This window comes from Phyllostomus hastatus, unplaced genomic scaffold (assembly GCF_019186645.2).
Source record: "Phyllostomus hastatus isolate PE091 unplaced genomic scaffold, TTU_PhHast_1.1 phas_contig_159, whole genome shotgun sequence".
NCBI classification, from domain to species: domain Eukaryota; kingdom Metazoa; phylum Chordata; class Mammalia; order Chiroptera; family Phyllostomidae; genus Phyllostomus; species Phyllostomus hastatus.
Window position 1 is genome coordinate 16,474,218 of NW_025333640.1, and position 17,442 is coordinate 16,491,659.

Genomic DNA, 17,442 nt, shown 5'->3' on the forward strand with positions numbered 1-17,442 from the left:
TCCAGAAAAACACCTAGACAAAACGGAGATAAGCAACCTATCAGATGCAGAGTTCAAAACACTGCTTATTAGGATGCTCGAGGAACTCACTGGATCCTTCAATAGCATGAAAAAAGACCCAGGCACAAATGAAGGTTACACTAAGTTAAATAAAGAAAAATTTACAGGGAACCAGCAGTGGAGTAGATGAAGCCAAGAATCAAATCAAACATTTGGAATATGAGGAAGAAAAAACCATTCAATCAGAAGAGCAAGAAGAAAAAAGAATCCCAAAACATGAGGATAGGCTAAGGAGCCTCTGGGACAATTTTAAACATACCAACATTCAAAACCTTGAGGTATCAGAAGAAGAAGAGAAAGAGCAAGAAATTGAAAACTTATTTCACAAAATAATGAAAGAAAACTTCCCTAATTTGGTGAAGGAAATAGACATACAAGTCCAGGAAGCACAGAGAGTCCCAAACAAGATGGACACCAAGGGGACCACACCAAGACACGTCATAATTAAAATGTCAGAGGTTAAAGATGAAGAGAGAATCTTAAAAGCAGCAAGAAAAAAAGTAGTTACCTACAAAAGCCATAAGATTGTCAGCTGATTTCTCAAAAGAAACTTTACAGGCTAGAAGAGACTGGCAAGAAGTATTTATTCAAAGTGATGAAAAAAGCAAGGACCTGCAACCTAGATTACTCTATCCAGAAAGGCTATCAATTAGAATCAAAGTACAGATAAAGTGTTTCCCAGGCAAGGTAAAGCTAAAGGAGTTCATCATCACCAAGCTATTATTATATGAAATATTAAAGGGACTTATTTAAGAAAAAGAAGATCAAAACTGTGAACATTAAAATGGCAATAAATTCACAACTATCAACAACTGAATCTAAAAACAAACTAAGCAAACAAGCAGAGGAGAAACGGAATCATAGTTATTGAGATCGTTTGGAGGGTTATTGTTGGGAGAGGGGAGGGGAAGAATGAGGGGAAAGGTACAGGGAATAAGAAGCATAAATGGTAAGCACAAAACAGACAGCAAGAGGTTAAGAATAGTATAGGAAAGGAGAAGCCAAAGAACTTATATGCACAACCCATGGACATTAGTTTATGTCCACCAAACTAAGGGGAGATTGCTGGGGGGAATGGGGTACCAGGTGGATGGGAGCAAAGGGATAAAAATTGGGACAACTGTAATAGCATAATCAATGAAATGTATTTCAAAAATTGGAAGGAGGTACACCAAAAAAAAGGTCAGCCATACATTATTGTTAGGGAATGTAGGATGCTCGTCAGTCCCGTCATGTGCTTGTACTCAACCTGTTTTATATTAATTTAGTAACATTTTTCCAATTCCAGGTTTTGCGGCAGGGGCTAAGAATACCATTTGTCCCAACCCTTGGATCCAGTCATCTTTCTTTATCTGGGTTCCACTTGAGATTCTGCCTCTTTACTCTGGTGATTAAAATTGACTTGTGCTCATTTTTTGCATTTGATTTTTGGACACTCGCCCATTTAGTTCCTCCTTTTAAAATAACAGACAATTTCTCCATCTCCTTTTGTTACCATGTATAAATTTACAACCTTTTGAAATGACTCGTGCTGGGAGACTCTCCCATCCATCTCTTCCCCAAGGAGCCTCGTTGCTCCTGTTCTGGCAGTTTGGCGCTTAACACGAAGCTCTTTGCATTGGTGCCGTTGGCGGTGTTCTCTAAATTACAGTCTGTATGCTTTCCTTAGAGCGACACACACTTTCCTTCCCTGTGGTGGGGGGGTCACTTAGGGAAACGATTTGAATTAGAATATGGGCCCAAATGTCTACTGCAAATAATTAATCCATTAAAAAAGCCAAGTTTTACACCGGACATTCTCAGTCTCCTGTCCCCTTGCTCACAGGAAAGAGTAGGGAAGGAGCATCTAATTGGCCTAACCTGGGTCATACTAAGTATCACATGCTGACAGAGGCAGGTGATTGAAATCTAGGTGAAAGGTGAGTGGCATACATTCAACTCATTGTATATATTTTGGCATATGGTCAGCAATGATTATATATATTCTCAGAATATGTGTGTTGAAGGAAAAGTTCATAGTATAGATCTGTTCTGTGCTGTACTCAGTACACAGTGAATTTCTGATAAATGCAAAACATTAAAGGGGTGAGCTCAAATACAAATCTTTTTAATTTCTTTTTTTTAAAGATTTTATTTATTTATTTTTAGAGAGGGAAGGGAGGGAGAAAGAGAGAGAGAAACATCAATGTGCAGTTGCTGGGGGCCGTGGCCTGCAACCTAAGCACGTGCCCTGACTGGGAATCGAACCTGTGATGGTTTGGTTCCCAGCCTGTGCTCAATCCACTGAGCTACACCAGCCAGGGCTTTAATTTCGATATTTCTGTTTTCTGTGTTCTTAAAGACTAGGTACATTAATGGTAAGACGTCTTACTATGAATTCATGACACACTGATTGAGCAAGAACCTTCAGGAATTTGTAAAGGGAAGTCACCAAGGCCCTGTCTTGAGCTTTCTGTTTTGGAGAATGTGTACATGTGTGTGTCAGAAGGGAGGGGTGAGGGGCCACAAAAACCTTTGGGTGAGTGTGGAAATACGGCGTCATCATGTGTGTGAGGAAACCTTTGTACTGTTTGCGTAACCAGTCTAGAACACAAGAACCATCCTTGGGAAACAGCTTTGTTAATTCAAGAGTCTTGCTTTGTCAAATTGTCTGATGTTTAAGATTATTTGAACACATGCTTAAATAAATGTTGGACCATTGAACATTGCCTGATTGGCTATTCTTACAGTAAGAAAATACTGTTAACCCTGAAAGTTTCCCTCATGAACACAGGCTAGGAGATTGTACTTCAACAACAACCAAACAACCAAACAAACAAACAAGTAAATGAATGAATGAATTAATTAAAAGTTTGCTTGAATAAATAAATGAATAAATAAACAACAACAACAAAAGAGATAGGCTAGGAGAAAGGCTTGGCTCCAGCAGAGTTTTCACCCAGCCCACCAGTCATCCTTCCACAAAGCTGGACAGACTTCCCTTTTAATGAAAAAGCCCAGGACGAGGGAGCCAGACCAGCTGTTAAAATTACAGTGTGACAGCACACATCTTGGGTTTCTATTCACAGCCTTTCCACTACTAATGTTAAGTCTTAAAAATCTCAGGTAATCACTGTCTGAGGCAGGGTTGTGTATCTGGTTGGGTTTTTTGTCATCAGCAGCGGAAACCAACTCTCATTAACTTAAGCAGAAGGAACTGCATTGGAAGGATATTAGGGAATTGATAAGAAGGCCAAGGAGCTAGTCTGGGAATACACAGGAAACAAGATGAATCTGGAAGTCCAGGAACCAAGACGTCCCTGAGGTATTTGTAGTAGTTGCTGTCTGGGCAGGAAAAAGGTGAGGCCGACCTTCCCGGCCTCCTGTGCCCCTGATCATGGGGAAACCATGGGGAAGGCACATCTAACTGGCCTCTCTTGGGTCCTGTTACCGCGGCACCTTGTCCTCCAGGTCTTATCCAAGACAGGTCATTCTCCAAAAGGGAATTAGTATGAACTTATTGAAGGTTATTCTGAGTAGCCAAAAGTAGCAAGTGGCTACCACAGGGCAGTGGAAGGGATCAAATGGCAGCAGGAGGCCGGGACTAGTTTTCCTTCAGTAAATGAGAGTTAGAAGTGTGTGTTCATGCACGTCGGCCATGAGGTATATCTTTTTCAGGCCCTCTATATGCCCGCCTCACCCCGCCCCTTCTTTCTCTCTCTTAGTTTGAGCCCTAGAAGGACAGTCCTATTGTAATGTTGATTTGTACACATGTGGATGCATGTATGTTAAAGGTGTTGGTGGTGAAGCAGTTAGTTATACATTCATCAATTTTGAGCACTTGATCTTTCCATGAGGCCCTCTTCCTTGACTGACTCAGTGTTCACCATTGGCCCTGTGGCACCGTTTACTAGTTAACCTGCTCTGTCCCTCACTGCCCAGTGAGGGAGGGTTTTGTGTGTCAAGTATGTTCATTAATAGCCATACTTTTTCCTTTTGGACTTTCTGGATAAGTAAACTCATACCCCAACTTGATTTTAGTTGGTTGTCGGAGTCAATTTATGCATGGAGCACACAGTTGCTAAGTAAACATTGCTTAGTGATTAAAGCTGTACTTTTAAGGGAATATTAATTTACCCTGCCAAACCTTCTTATTGCAGAAATGGCAGTAGAATCTGCCACCTGCTTCTGTATTCTCCATTTCAAAAGGAGAGTGCAGTCTTTCAAAAGGAAGTGAATTTTAATATCCTGGAATACAGGGAGGGCATGATTTTTTTTACTAATCTATGAACTTTTAACAACATTTGTAGTTAAAAGTTCATAGACATTTGTAGTGTACCTCCTGGGTGTAAGAAAATTGATTAAATGCAATTTTTATCAAATTAATTTTTAAATGATTTAGTGGCACGCCTATCTTAGTCCCTGCAGAGCTCTAAATTTCTGTAGCTCTTACCATCAACTTTGAACTGTGAGTCTAATGCTCAGCGGAAACCTTCTGGACGTTTTATGGAGTGTTGCAAAAACTTGACCCAGTGTGTTTCTCTTCCAGCACCCAGTGCTCGATGAGCCAATAGCCGAAGCTGTCTGTATTATCGCAGACACGGATAAGTGGAGTGTCCAGGTGGCCACGAGCCAGAGGAAAGTGATGGACAGCACGAAGCTAGGCCAAGACGTCTTGGTCTCTAGCCAGGTGTCCAGTTTACTTCAGTCCATTTTACAGCTTTACAAGCTCCACCTCCCTGCTGATTTTGTAAGTATTTGTTCTCATGTCACCAAAGAAATGTAGTTAGAAAACACTATTAACTGTACTTTGAAGAAGGTGCTTTGAGATACATCTCTCTGTCATCTAAGTAGTGGCAGTGTGGCATCACAAGGAGACCGGTGAACGTAACTGGGTTAAAGTCTAGCTTAGCCAATTGGTTGTGTGATGGGGGAGAAGCCCAGATGTCTCTGAACCTCAGCCTTCTCGTTTGTAAGATGAAGATAAGACCTGTTCAACAAGCGTGTTGTGAGAATGCTCTGAAAATTAGGGCTAAGGTATTGCTTTCTAAACTGTCAAAACAGTTTAAAACAGCCAGTATACGGCAGTGGCCACCACCTGGGCATTAAAGCCTGAAGTTCAGACCAAGCTCAGCTGTGGGACTTCTCAAAGTCTCAATTATCTGTGAAGCTGGGGAATAATAGACCCTAACTCATTATGAAAATCAGATAATTTACATAAAGTTCTTAGGGTGGTGTTCGTGTTACAAACGCTGAGGAAAGCAGCTACTATTTGTATGATCAATACTAGTTTCATCAATAAATATGAATGGTTGTAAAGACTGACAACGTTTTTTCACTGAAATCTTTACTTGGGCTTTAAACTAAAGCTTACTCCTACACCATATCTCTCTCTCGAGTAAAATGAGAAGAAACTATGAGTTCCCACAACCTAACTTGTCTTCTACATTTGAAGGCAGATTTTCTTTCTAGTAGCAAGTTACATTTTTCCGATGTTGAGATGGAAATCTCCTTTTCTGTAAGGGAAGGAAGATAATTCAAGTTTTTAGTTTTTTGCTGTTACAGGTATTCGCCAAACTTTATATTTTATTCTCTAATATATAGCTCTTATTACTTCTGACATCTTAGTTTTCCAAGCAATAAATTATTGTCACTAATTCTTTTTTACTTCATTTGGATAGAAATATGTTTAACCACTTAATAACATGAATGACTTAACCTTGCGAAACTAAGATCGGAGGAAATTTCATCTGCAGTTTAAAAATTCGCCTTAAAAATTATTTGAATGAAACATGTGATTAAATGCCTGTTAGAGCTTTCAGTATGAAAGGAGAGCTTTAAATAGTAGCTATTTAAAGTTTCAGAAGTTAAAAATCAAAGAAATTCATCTCAGGATTAAGTTGCCAGAAAGGAGAAGGAAGAACTCACAGTTCTATTAAATAATCAAGCCTTTTAAAAAACAATGCTAAACACTTTGATTTCAAGAATAGTGTACATTCCATATAGGCCAGTGTTCTCTTTGACATTGCAACTGTCAAACTGTGAAAACACCACACATCACCTATTTTAAAACAAAGGAGTCAGTGTAATGTGAATGTTCTTTTTAATATTTTATAACACTCTTATTAAAAAGCTTATATTTATACCATAAGGAACTGAAACTTAACAGGAGAGAGACCCTTTCACCACCAAACTCTGTTTATTTGGGAGAACATTTCACGAGGATTGCTGAACTCCTCCTTGCTGTGATTATCACACTGAGTCACTTACCAGTTGTGTTTCATCTACCCAACACCAGGCATTTGAAATTTTAAGCCAATGAAAAACTGAAAAGATTACATTTCTAATGGATAATTTTTCCATGTCACTGATCAGCCCAGATGGTCAAGATCAACATTCTCAAATGCATCTGTTAATCTTTTTTACCTTGAAAATAGCAGGCGTAATGGTCTAGAAGAAAATGATGTATGATAGCATTACCCTCGCCAGAGCCATCAGGTGTCTTACTGAAGATGCTTGGACAGCTCCACCTGCCAAACGCAAAAGCTTTTGCCTCTGGTGAAAGGCACAGATGGTGGCTGTTCTCTAAAAAATGAAGTTGGACACGATTCCAAGGGTAGAGATGTCCTGAAACTAATTGTCCTTTATTTATTGTTACTGAAGACCTAGTTAAAGTACAGTCTTGAGAGACAGGAAAAAAAAGAACTTCACAATAACCTTGTTCCAGTCATTCTACTTCTGGGAATGTGTTGTGCCAAAATAATTTGATATGTAGAAAAAAACAACAACAGAGATATCCTTTACAGAATTATTTATAATAACAAAAATGAGAATTGTTATGTGGTTAATAAAATAATGGTAAATCACAGTCTCAAAAATCATTGGCCATAAAATTATACTGATAAAGAATTTTTACTGACATGAGGAAAGGATTATTACAAAGTTTTTTAGAAGCAGGAAATAATTGCACTTATAGAATGATTTCAGCTATATAAAAAACAAATGTTTTTTTGAAAAGACTAGAAGATATATATGAAAATCTTAATAGTCATTGGAAAAGATAAACTTTGTCTACAAAAGTCTATTCTTATACTACTAGTGTTAGGGTTTGAGATGGCTTGTAATTTTTAAGTGTATTTGAAAGTGTATTTTAAGTGTATTTTTAAGTGTATTTGGTTACAATTGTGAACTTGGAAGTGAACTAAGAGAACCCTAGCTGCTAGAATACCGGCAGAGGCTCATGTTCCTGCCCTCACTATGGATGTCCTTGGCTTCACAGTGCATCATGCATCTTGAAGACAGACTACAGGAGATGTACCTTAAAAGTAAGATGCTGTCTGAATATCTTCGTGGACACACACGAGTCCATGTGAAAGAATTAGGTGTCGTACTGGGGTGAGTTCTGTGACGTGTCATCTTTTCTCCATGTGATGGGGTTGTCCCTAGCACTGTACCCATTTGGCTTGTGCCCCCTAAAACCTGCTGGCCCCAGCACTCCATCACAGTGCTTGGGGACCCTGAGATGTGTGCTTCTGCTGCTCCCCAGGGAACAGTGTGTTCTTTGTATCTGATACCAGAGTATCACGCCCAGAAATAAGCACAGAACTTTAAGCTAGTGGTATATTATGTTAGTCTCTCTGGGTTATTTTATGTTTGGAAGTGAAACATCCAACCCCACTCTGTGTGCCCATTCCTAGTCATTTCAGTAGGCTGTGGAAGGCGCCCCTGTCAGACACGCAGCAGCAGCCTGTGCTCCCCTTCTGCATGGGGGGAGGCAGGAAGGGCGTTGTGCGCTTTTGGGGCTGGCCGGCATGCTCGCGGGGTGACGGCGCTCCCCCCCGCCTTTGATGATGAGCCCGGAAGAGGAGACGTGCTTGTGTTACTAGCAGTGTCCAGTGTCTTCCTGAGGGTCTTTGCCATGACTTCTCGAGAGAAGAAATCCTGGCTTTGTTTCACTCTGCTAAATGTTTCAACACACTAACAAAAAGATCGTGGATATGGGGGACTTGTCCCCCTACCTATGACGACGATTCCCCCAATTTGGGCAAGAAAATATTATATATGTATTATCCATTTTGAAATTTTCTATTAAGTCTGCTCGTCATAGTATCAAGACCCAGGCCTTTGCATTCTTGTCAGACTCTTCATCTTTCACACCCAGGGTGGGACTTACTGTGTGGTTTGGCTCCTAGCATTTCCTCACATATTTCATTTTTGAAGTATTTTCCCCTTTTGAGAGGCACTTGCTTTGGCAGTTAACTTACGGAGTGTCTCTTTGTTGTGTTTTGTTCTTAGTTTTGGTTTACCAGCCTCATACTTGCATCTCGCTGCATGAGGTTTCCCATTGCCCGATGGGCGCCTTCTATTTCCAGGACTCTTACCTGGCCCCTGACTCTGACATGTGTCCACCATCCGCACTGTTAGACGGATCATGGGATTTACGTGCACTTCTCATCTCTGGGCCCCCTTAGTCTATTATTAGGGGGAGTCATGCCCAGGGTCAGGGCCAGCAGCACCAAAGGTGCCAGAGAGCCCCTTATCCACCTGAAACTGCATCTCTAGGAAGCATTACTGGAGAAAGCATATAAAAACTCCATGAGGTAATGCCGGCTACTTTTTTACATTTCTTCTTTAATTTTTTGTGGAATTTAAGGCAAAGGTGAGGACATATTTCGCAGACGGAAGCAATCCTTAGTTTTTTCAGGACATTTGTCAGCATGTAGTCTGTGACAGTGCTGTACCTGCCTCTGCTGTAAGAGAGGCAGCCACAGTTGTGTCCGTCTGACGTGCGATGTCTTTTGATTCACTATCTGTTAGTGTCACTTTGCTCTCAGAATGTCGCCACTCAGATGCTTAGTGAGGATCTATGTTGTATAGCCTGTTGAACAAATCCCCGGGGTTTTGGGAGAAATTACCACCTTCATTATTTTCCAAAGAGTAAGTGTAACTTAGGTGCAGAATCAGTGTGAATGCGGGATGTTGACTGGAGGAATGAGGAGATAGTGGAGAAAACATGGAAGTACGACATGATGAGGTTGCACAGGGCACACAGACAAGTCAGGAATTTAAAACTGGAGACCCCGGCCGTGGGAGGACCGCTCTGTGTCCGGACGTATGCTCAGCACACCTGCCTCGCCCTGTCCTCTGGGCCGGTCCGCTGGGAGCGCACGTCAGATGGACAGGTTTATCGCCGTTCTGCCTGTCTGGCTTTTTCTCTGGTTTTAAGCAATGACCTAGCAAACTTGGTACCCAGCAATAATACTTAACTGCAAAATCATGCTACTGTAAAGTAATCGCCTTTTCCTTTTCAATATCCAGGATTGAATCGAACGACCTGCCCCTGCTGACAGCTGTCGCCAGCACTCATTCTCCTTATGTCGCTCAGATACTCTTATAAGCTAAAGCTCAGGACAGTTCTTCCTTGGAAGAAACAAAAAACACAGATTCTCAACTGAAGGAGAAAGGAATAAGCTCTTGTGACATCGAAAGCATAAGAAGAGCAAACAGAAATAGTCATTCCACCTCTTTGTTTCGTTTTGTTTTGTTGCCGTCAAGCGGATGCTTCATTGGAACTTAGGTTTACTTGACATGATGGCATGTGTGTGTTTCATGAACACTGCAGGCCTGTTGTTGCCCGGGAGTCAGCACAGTGACCTTCTTGGTAGGAGGAAGCATAGCACTACACTAAACACTAAGCTGTCGGTACAGATTGCCTTGTATGTTCGGACCGAATGACAAGTGACTTTGGAGCAGGAGGCGAACCGTGTACACGCCATTCCAGGAGGAAATGTTTCAGGGCTTAAGCATGAGCTCTCCACACTGGAGAAAGCATTATTTTGCTGTTCTAAGAAGACAGTCGGAAAAAAGGATTTCAGATTCCAAGTGAGAGTTTGCTTTTTACAAAAGGTGAAGTAAAGAAAGACACATTGTGCCGCCTTCAGCTCTGGTGGCTGCAGGAGTGACCGTCTGACACGAAGCATGAAAGAAAATTGACTGTTGGGAAGTGTGCTTTAGGGACCCACTGTTTCACATCTCGGAGTTTACCTTGTCTCAAATGTAGCCACAGGTGGGTTAGAGGTGGATTGTTGGTGCAATAAACCCAAGAATCAATGTAGCATCCTAATCCCATCAAGATGGAGTTAGCAGCAAAGTACACTGTCTGATACCATAGGTTTAACCTTGTACTTTAGAGCTTTCAGTAGCCTCTTGAAGAGAGGCCATTTACCAAAGTTATTTCTATAAATGCAAGCCTATTTGTTGCTAAATTCTTCCAGCCAAAGCCACTTTCTTCCTGTAATAGTTAATGTAAGTGACTATTTGTATTTTAAAAGGCACAGCTGTCCTGGTGGGAAATGCAACCTGCAACAGTTCAGGATGACTGATGAAAGTAATTAGTTATACACAATTGAAAGTAATGTGTATACTTATACACAATTGATACCTGGTCTAAATTTTTACATTACCATCTCTGTGCCTTCTAATTCCTACATAGTTTCAAAACACTGTTCCGGAAATTAACTTACCCATAGTATCAAACCTGCCAAAATGAGGAATTATTTGTTAGCATAGTTCACTTTAAAAAAAAACACCTAATATTCTGTTAATATAAAAGAAACTTAGTTTACTGACCATGAACTATGACTGTGTCAGATGATGTACTGACAGCCAGGATACAGAAAAAGACTTAAAAAATCGATCATTAATGACAGGAGCTAATCTGGTAAAGCAAAACATTGTTAGCATTGTTAGCATCTTGATGATCTTGAGTACAGCTAATTATAAGCAGGCTCCAATTTTCTTTCACTGTTTTATAAATTAATTTCCGTCCTTTCCATGTGTCCTTTGAACCTAAGAATATGAAGTAACTTCCCTATCAGGGGTTAAAATGACTTCAGATTTTCTATTTGACAAAATCCTATCCTAAACACCAAGCTACATATGTTTGTCTCTTCTTCTGCAAATGCAAGTTAATGATTTGTTTGAAAGAGTGTAGCAGCAGTACTGATGGAGAGAAGTGAGTGAATTATTTCTTAGGACTAAGTCAGAGTCGCTGCCTTCCTCTCTTCTTACGATGTGAAGTGTAGACGGGTGCATTAGAACTCTCACAGCCTTTCATTTTTATTTTATGTTTTTCTTTCATTAAGTTGAAGCTTTCTATTCTTCTTAGACTTTTCCTTTCTTTTCTTTCTTTTTTTTTTTTTTGCCTAACATCTGAATTTAGTGTTCTAAGTTCTCCAGTTTCGAGACATCTCTGCTTGTCGTTACGCTGCACAAAGAGCGTGGACCTCACCTGTGGCTCACCTCGCTCGCTCGTCATTTGCTTTCGTTACATGTAAATAGGTTGTAATAGCTGATGCTACATCATTCCTCTCTGCACCAGTTTAAAGCATTCCCTCCTCCCCCATTCCCTTTTCCTTGTTTACACGTTTTGGGCACTTTCCCTCGTTCACCGCCTTCCTGGGTTTCGTAGGAAATAACTAGATATGAAATCAGTTCCATTCTAATGCGGCATGTTGAAAATTAGACCCATATAGGGGAAAATTGAGCTTTAAAAAAAGGCTGATTCTTAACTTCATACATAAAATATTTAGCCCAGCCACCTCAAAGCCTGTGAAGATTTAATTTGCCTTTTAATCTGCTGTTCCAAACTCTCTCTTGAAAAATGTCTGCTGGGAACCGCAGGTGGGTCGCATGTGGGGACGGCTCAGTGATGCTCAGGGTCCCGGCCGGGACCGACCCTCGCAGCCCCTGCCTGCCAAAGCAGACCAAGAATGCTGCTGCTCTTTCACAGGCCTCCTTTAAACTACATCCAAGTGTTGTTTGTCTTAAATTCAACCTCTTCCCAAAAGTGGAGACGAAAAGAGAAATCTCACGGACTTGTGTTGAGATACACCCACTTACACACCACACACCACCCAGGGGCTCAATTTTGTCTTAGCCGAAGAGGCAAGAAAGGGATCCCACGTTCTCCCATGCCCACCTCAAGAAACAAATAAAAATGCTTAAAAAATTTTTGAGAAAACTACCTCAGTTGACAGGATTCCACCTTTAGGATTTCTTCAACTTTTGAGTCTTACCTGTTGAGTGTAACTTTTGTAGCATTTTGCTTCTTTAAGCCAGCTAGTGAGGCATGACAGAGCAGAAGTGTGTACATGTTACTGTGATGGACCTCTTCCTAGCATGTTGCAGTTTTATTTTTAACAGATTGACAAGTGATATGAATGTAAAGATAATTGTGTACGTTTAAACGTGACAATGAAAATTGAAAATGTAGCTTCCATACTTGTGCATAACTCCAAAGTATTTTATTTTTATCAGTGTTAAATAGCTTTTTGTACAGGCTTCAATCCATTTTTCTGAAGTGTGCTGTTTTTTAATGAAAGTAACTATAATCTTTTCACATCCCATGGAACTTCTGTTTACACATCACAACTTTTTAAACTTACCATATTTTTCAAAATTAACTTTTTGGAGGGAGGAAAATTCTTGCTTGCTAAATGATACTAAACTGTTGTTTAGGCTCTTATAATTAGGTCCTGAGATTTTATAAAAATTTAGTCAGTAGCTTTTTAGGTTCTTCACTAGAGTTGGTTGTACATAAAAATAAAGAATATAAAGTGACCCCGAAATTTTTTAAATGTCTGATTTACGCACTGTTCTGTACTTTTGGAAGTATTTTAGTTCATGCATACCTTCACCATTAAGTCGAGCCCTCAGCTCCTCTGGGCAGTGTGAACCATTTGTTCTGTGTCGTGCTTTGGGGAGGGGACATTTTATTATAATACCTGCCTAAATCAAGCAGCCCCCTCAGAATGTTAATTTTTAAACATCAAAATTTGGTGAACTCTATACCCTGGAAGCAAGATTGCAATATGTTCAAATTTAAGTGGTGTTTAAAAAAGGAGAAAATTCTGGGATTTGTTATAATGGAAGCTCCATGAAGACAAATTGATAGGGCTTTATATTTTTTGATCACTTAAATAGCTATCAATGTCAATGTATGGAAAATTTTTCTTAAAACTTGTTCATGTTTATTTCAATCCATTTTTTTGTGGCATTTGGTGCAATAAACCTTTTGAATTTACCTTGAACATTTGTTTGTACATTGAATTTAGGACTTAAGAACTTAGAGGTCTCACTTCCATTAACTCATGCTGCTGAAATGCGTTTATTTAGTATATCAGTGATTTTCAGCAGGGGGGTTTGGGAATGTAGGGCCATTTTTATTTAGCAGAATGATGGGTGAAGGTGGTCAGAGGCTGCGGATGGTGGCAGAAATGTAATGTGTGGGACACCCCATGGAACAAAGAATTGTCCCACCTCCTGTGTGACTTTGAAATACCGTGCTGGACATTCATGTGAGTACAAAAAAAACCAAAACCAAAACAAACCCTGTTTATAATTATCTAAGTGAGAATTTAAGTCAGCTTTTGATAAAAGCACAATGTATTTTTCAGGTGATTTTTTTTAAAGATTTTATTTATTTATTTTTAGAGAGGGAAGGGAGGGAGAAAGAGAGAGAGAAACATCAATGTGCAGTTGCTGGGGGCTGTGGCCTCCAACCCAGGAATGTACCCTGGCTGGGAATCGAACCTGTGACACTTTGGTTCACAGCCCGCGCTCAATCCACTGAGCTATGCCAGCTAGGTTTTCAGGTGATTTTTAATATGTGCTGTATTTTTTCAGATGTGCCACTGTTGTATAAATTGAGGGAAGATTTTACCTTGTAAGGTTCAGAATTTTAACAAGAAGTAAGGTGATTTGCGAGACATTACCAACAGCCGCAGTACGCATGGAACCGAGCCACCAGTGCGGTACATCTAGATCAGTCTCCGTTTCTGACGGTTGCATTCGTGGGGACTGTACATGTAGACACGAGTATCTGCCCTCTCCGTTATATTTTCTACTTTCAATCTAGTGCCCTGATATTTTTAATGTATTTAAAAATATATATTACTATAACTTTTAAAATAGTAACTCTAATGCATTGTATTGGTTTGTTATAAGTTATATGTTTAAGTGGGTTGTATTATTTATGACTTTTATTTTAGGAAGGTAAAGAGCATTATAAAATATTTACTATGAAATGGATGAGATCATTGATATTCATCGTCTCAGGAAAAAATATGCTATTAAGTGTAAGTGTAACTTTTGTAGCAACATAATACCATACTGAATTTTGTTGTTTTAAGACTATAGAGAGAAATAACATTGTTTTTCAAAATACTTTTGGATTAAATGAAAATTTTAAATGTTTTCTATATTTCCTCAAGCAGCTTTAAAATCATGCTATTGATAAAGAACTTAAACAGACCCATACACACCACATTGCTTTTTGGTTCCCTGGTGTCTGGACTGTTTTGTCAGATGCTTTATATATATTTCTTCATTTAATCCCCACACCTGGAGGTGATGGGTACCTATGATACTTGAATGTATGAACTTGGTTAACCCATGGCACCCAGATGTTTGGTCAAACACCAGTGTGGATGTTGCTGTAAAGCAGTTTTGTAGCTGAGATCAACATTGAAATGCATAGACTCTGAGTAAGCAGATTGCCCTTCCTAATGTAGGTGGGCCTCGTTCAGTCAGTTGAAGAACTCAAGAGAAAACAGACAGACCAAGGTCCCCAACAGAAAGGGCATTCTGCCTCTAGACTGCCTTTGAACTTGAACTGCAACATTATTCTTGCCTGGGTCTCCAGCCTGCTTGCCTACCCTGTAGATATTGGATTTGCCACCCTCTATAATCATGTGAGCCAGTTTTTAAATTTCTTAAAATCAGTCAATCAATCTATACATCCCATTGGTTCTATATCTCTGGATAGCCCTTAAGTACCCATATTAAGTACCTAATATAGGTACTTAAGCTATAAGTCCAGTGATACATATGGTGACCCCAAAGTGGAATTGGATGGTCAGAATATGGTCATACCAAGGTATATGAAGTAGACTTTGGGGCAAGGACCTTTAACACAGCAAACAGTACAGATGTCAGAGTAATCCCTTAAGGGTTAAGATGCAAGTCACATGCTCTCTGAATGTGTGCTGCAGAGGAGATGTTGGAGAACAAGAAAAGTGAAAATGAGAGACAGCCCTCTGAGAGGGCAAGGAGGGCAATGCTCCGTTCACAGTGGAAGAAAAAAGCTCCCGTCCTGTAAAGAGGAATCCTGCCATTGCCTGTTACCCCCTTACAGCCGCGCTCCTCCCTCAGCGTTCACGGGTCCCGAGTCGTCAGCTGTCATTCATTTCCTCATTTTCCAGTTCTCAGTCTACTGACTTTTTCTACTCAATGTGTAAAAGGAAAATTTCACCCATGTTAACCTTTTCTTCTATGTTCCTCTATATTCTAAATTTCTCCTTCCTTTGACAACTAAGCTTTTTCTACAGAGGTTTACTTGGTATTCATTCCTCTGCTTCCTGTTCATTTTCTCCTTACTGCCACGTGCTCCCTCACCTCCCTCCCTACTCTCCTGAGGTCTGAGGTTCAGTCCCTACTTTGTTCTTTTCCATTGTTACTGAAGGCTTTCTCCACACCCAGTCAGCGCCACCGTTGAATCTAGTACTTCCTTTGTGTCTCTAGTACATCACGTTTCCTCCTTTCTGTTTACCTTCTGTTAGTCCCTGCTCATTTGTCAGTTGAGCGACCAAAATGCCTTTCCGACTCATCTCCCTTTCATGTCAAACAGTTTTTATCTTCCAGGCAGTGTCTGAATAATCTTGCCATAATAAAATCGATTCCTATCACTTTTGTTTAAAGAAGTCAGCCCAGTAAATTCCAAGTTCCTAGTATCATGCATTCAAGTGACACCACTGGCCCCTCTTCCCTTGTCTAATCACCACATATATGTCTTGGCACACTCTTTTCCAGCCATATTGAACCACATGTACTTCCTCCAAAATGCTAGGTGGCGGTTGCCTTTGCCTTGCCAACTTATTCTTCCCAGTCTCCCTTCCGTTCCCTCACTCCATCAAGCCCTTCCTCTTCCTAGCTCAACATGCACTAATTCACTGTCAGATCCTCTAGCCCCTCACCACTCAAGGTCCTGGAGCAGCAGCACATGCATTGCCTGGGACCTGGAGAGAAACGCACAATCACAAGGCCCATCCGGGACCTACCAACTTAGAATCTGCATCTTAACCCGATCTCTAAATGATTCCCGTACACATTAAAATTTGAGAATGACTGCTTTTGCATCCAGTGTGAATGAATGGATGAGGGAAGAATGTATCAATCACTGAAATTATATCCATGAAATAGAAATGGATGATGATAAAATGTGTCACATACACATAAATTTGATAATACTTTAGTGGCTATTATTTATGTGGAGACCAAAAAAGTGAATCAAATATCAAAAAGGGAAAATAAGTGGACTAGAAGGTAGAATTTGGGAGGCGTTTTGTGATTTTTAAAATGGAGAAATTTGGAGAAATATAGAAAATACAGTTTAGAAATTTGTCCAACTTTCAAAAATATTTGTAAGCATTTTAGGTAAATGTATATAAAAATGATACATACTGTTAAATACCATAAATTGCATTTTAGAAGTATTTTAATTGCATTCCAAATGTAGGTTTATAAGTAGAAATAATCCAAACCCAAGGAACTGAATATATAAAATATTCCCATTTTGAGCCATCTGTCTTAATAAGAAAATATGATATTATGTACAGCATTATGCTGCTAAGATTTCCCCCAAAGCACTCAGTACCACTGACAGATTTCTCCCTTCTTGAGGCAGCTTCCAGTGCGTGGTTCTGAGTCCTCTAGCATAAGAATGGAAAGGGAGCTGGCATTCCTGATAAGTATAGTAATAGGTAGCCACTCACCAGTGGCTAGTGTGGGGTGTTATGTTGGAGGCTTTGCACACGTTGTATTTATTATTTGCTTTTGAATTTATAAGCACACTTGCTTTGAGTTATTTTCACTGAAGAGGATTTGTGTTAGATGGGGGGAGGCTGAGTACTTACTAAAGTGTTATCTGTAAGAATCCTGGGGGATATAGCCCAACAAAATGGACTTGGGAAATAAGTTTCTAACATATCTCTGGACATAGAAGAATGTCTAGTTGATAGAAAGATTATTTTGAATGATACAGTGTTTTGTTTATCTCTGGAAGGGAAGAGATATGCCTAAGTGATTGATTACTCTCACCAACAATGAGTTAAACCCGCCTCAGGTGCCTCTTTGATGTGATTCACTGAGAATGACAGAACCTCACTTATCTGGGATTCCTGCCCGAAACACAAAACCCAAATCTACTCATGAGAAAGCATCAGATAAATCCAAGTCAAGAGATGTTCTACAGAACTGGTCTATACTCTTCAAAATGTGTCAGTGCTGTGAAAGTCCAAGACTAAGGGAATGTTCCAAAGTGAGAGAGACTAAAGAGACATAGGA

General features: G+C 40.0%; 1 protein-coding gene across 4 annotated transcripts in view; it reads left to right on the forward strand.

The window, feature by feature from the left end:
* Positions 1–13,123, forward strand: part of FNIP2 (folliculin interacting protein 2) — a 121,288-nt gene extending 108,165 nt beyond the window's left edge. For all 4 annotated transcript variants that reach the window (XM_045831002.1, XM_045831005.1, XM_045831001.1 and 1 more), the window contains 3 exons: positions 4,589–4,789; positions 7,319–7,434; positions 9,358–13,123. In XM_045831002.1, the coding sequence (XP_045686958.1) occupies positions 4,589–4,789; positions 7,319–7,434; positions 9,358–9,436 (396 nt within the window). In that variant the 3' untranslated portion in view covers positions 9,437–13,123. The remainder of the gene's footprint in view (positions 1–4,588; positions 4,790–7,318; positions 7,435–9,357) is intronic.
* Positions 13,124–17,442: the final 4,319 nt, after the last annotated feature.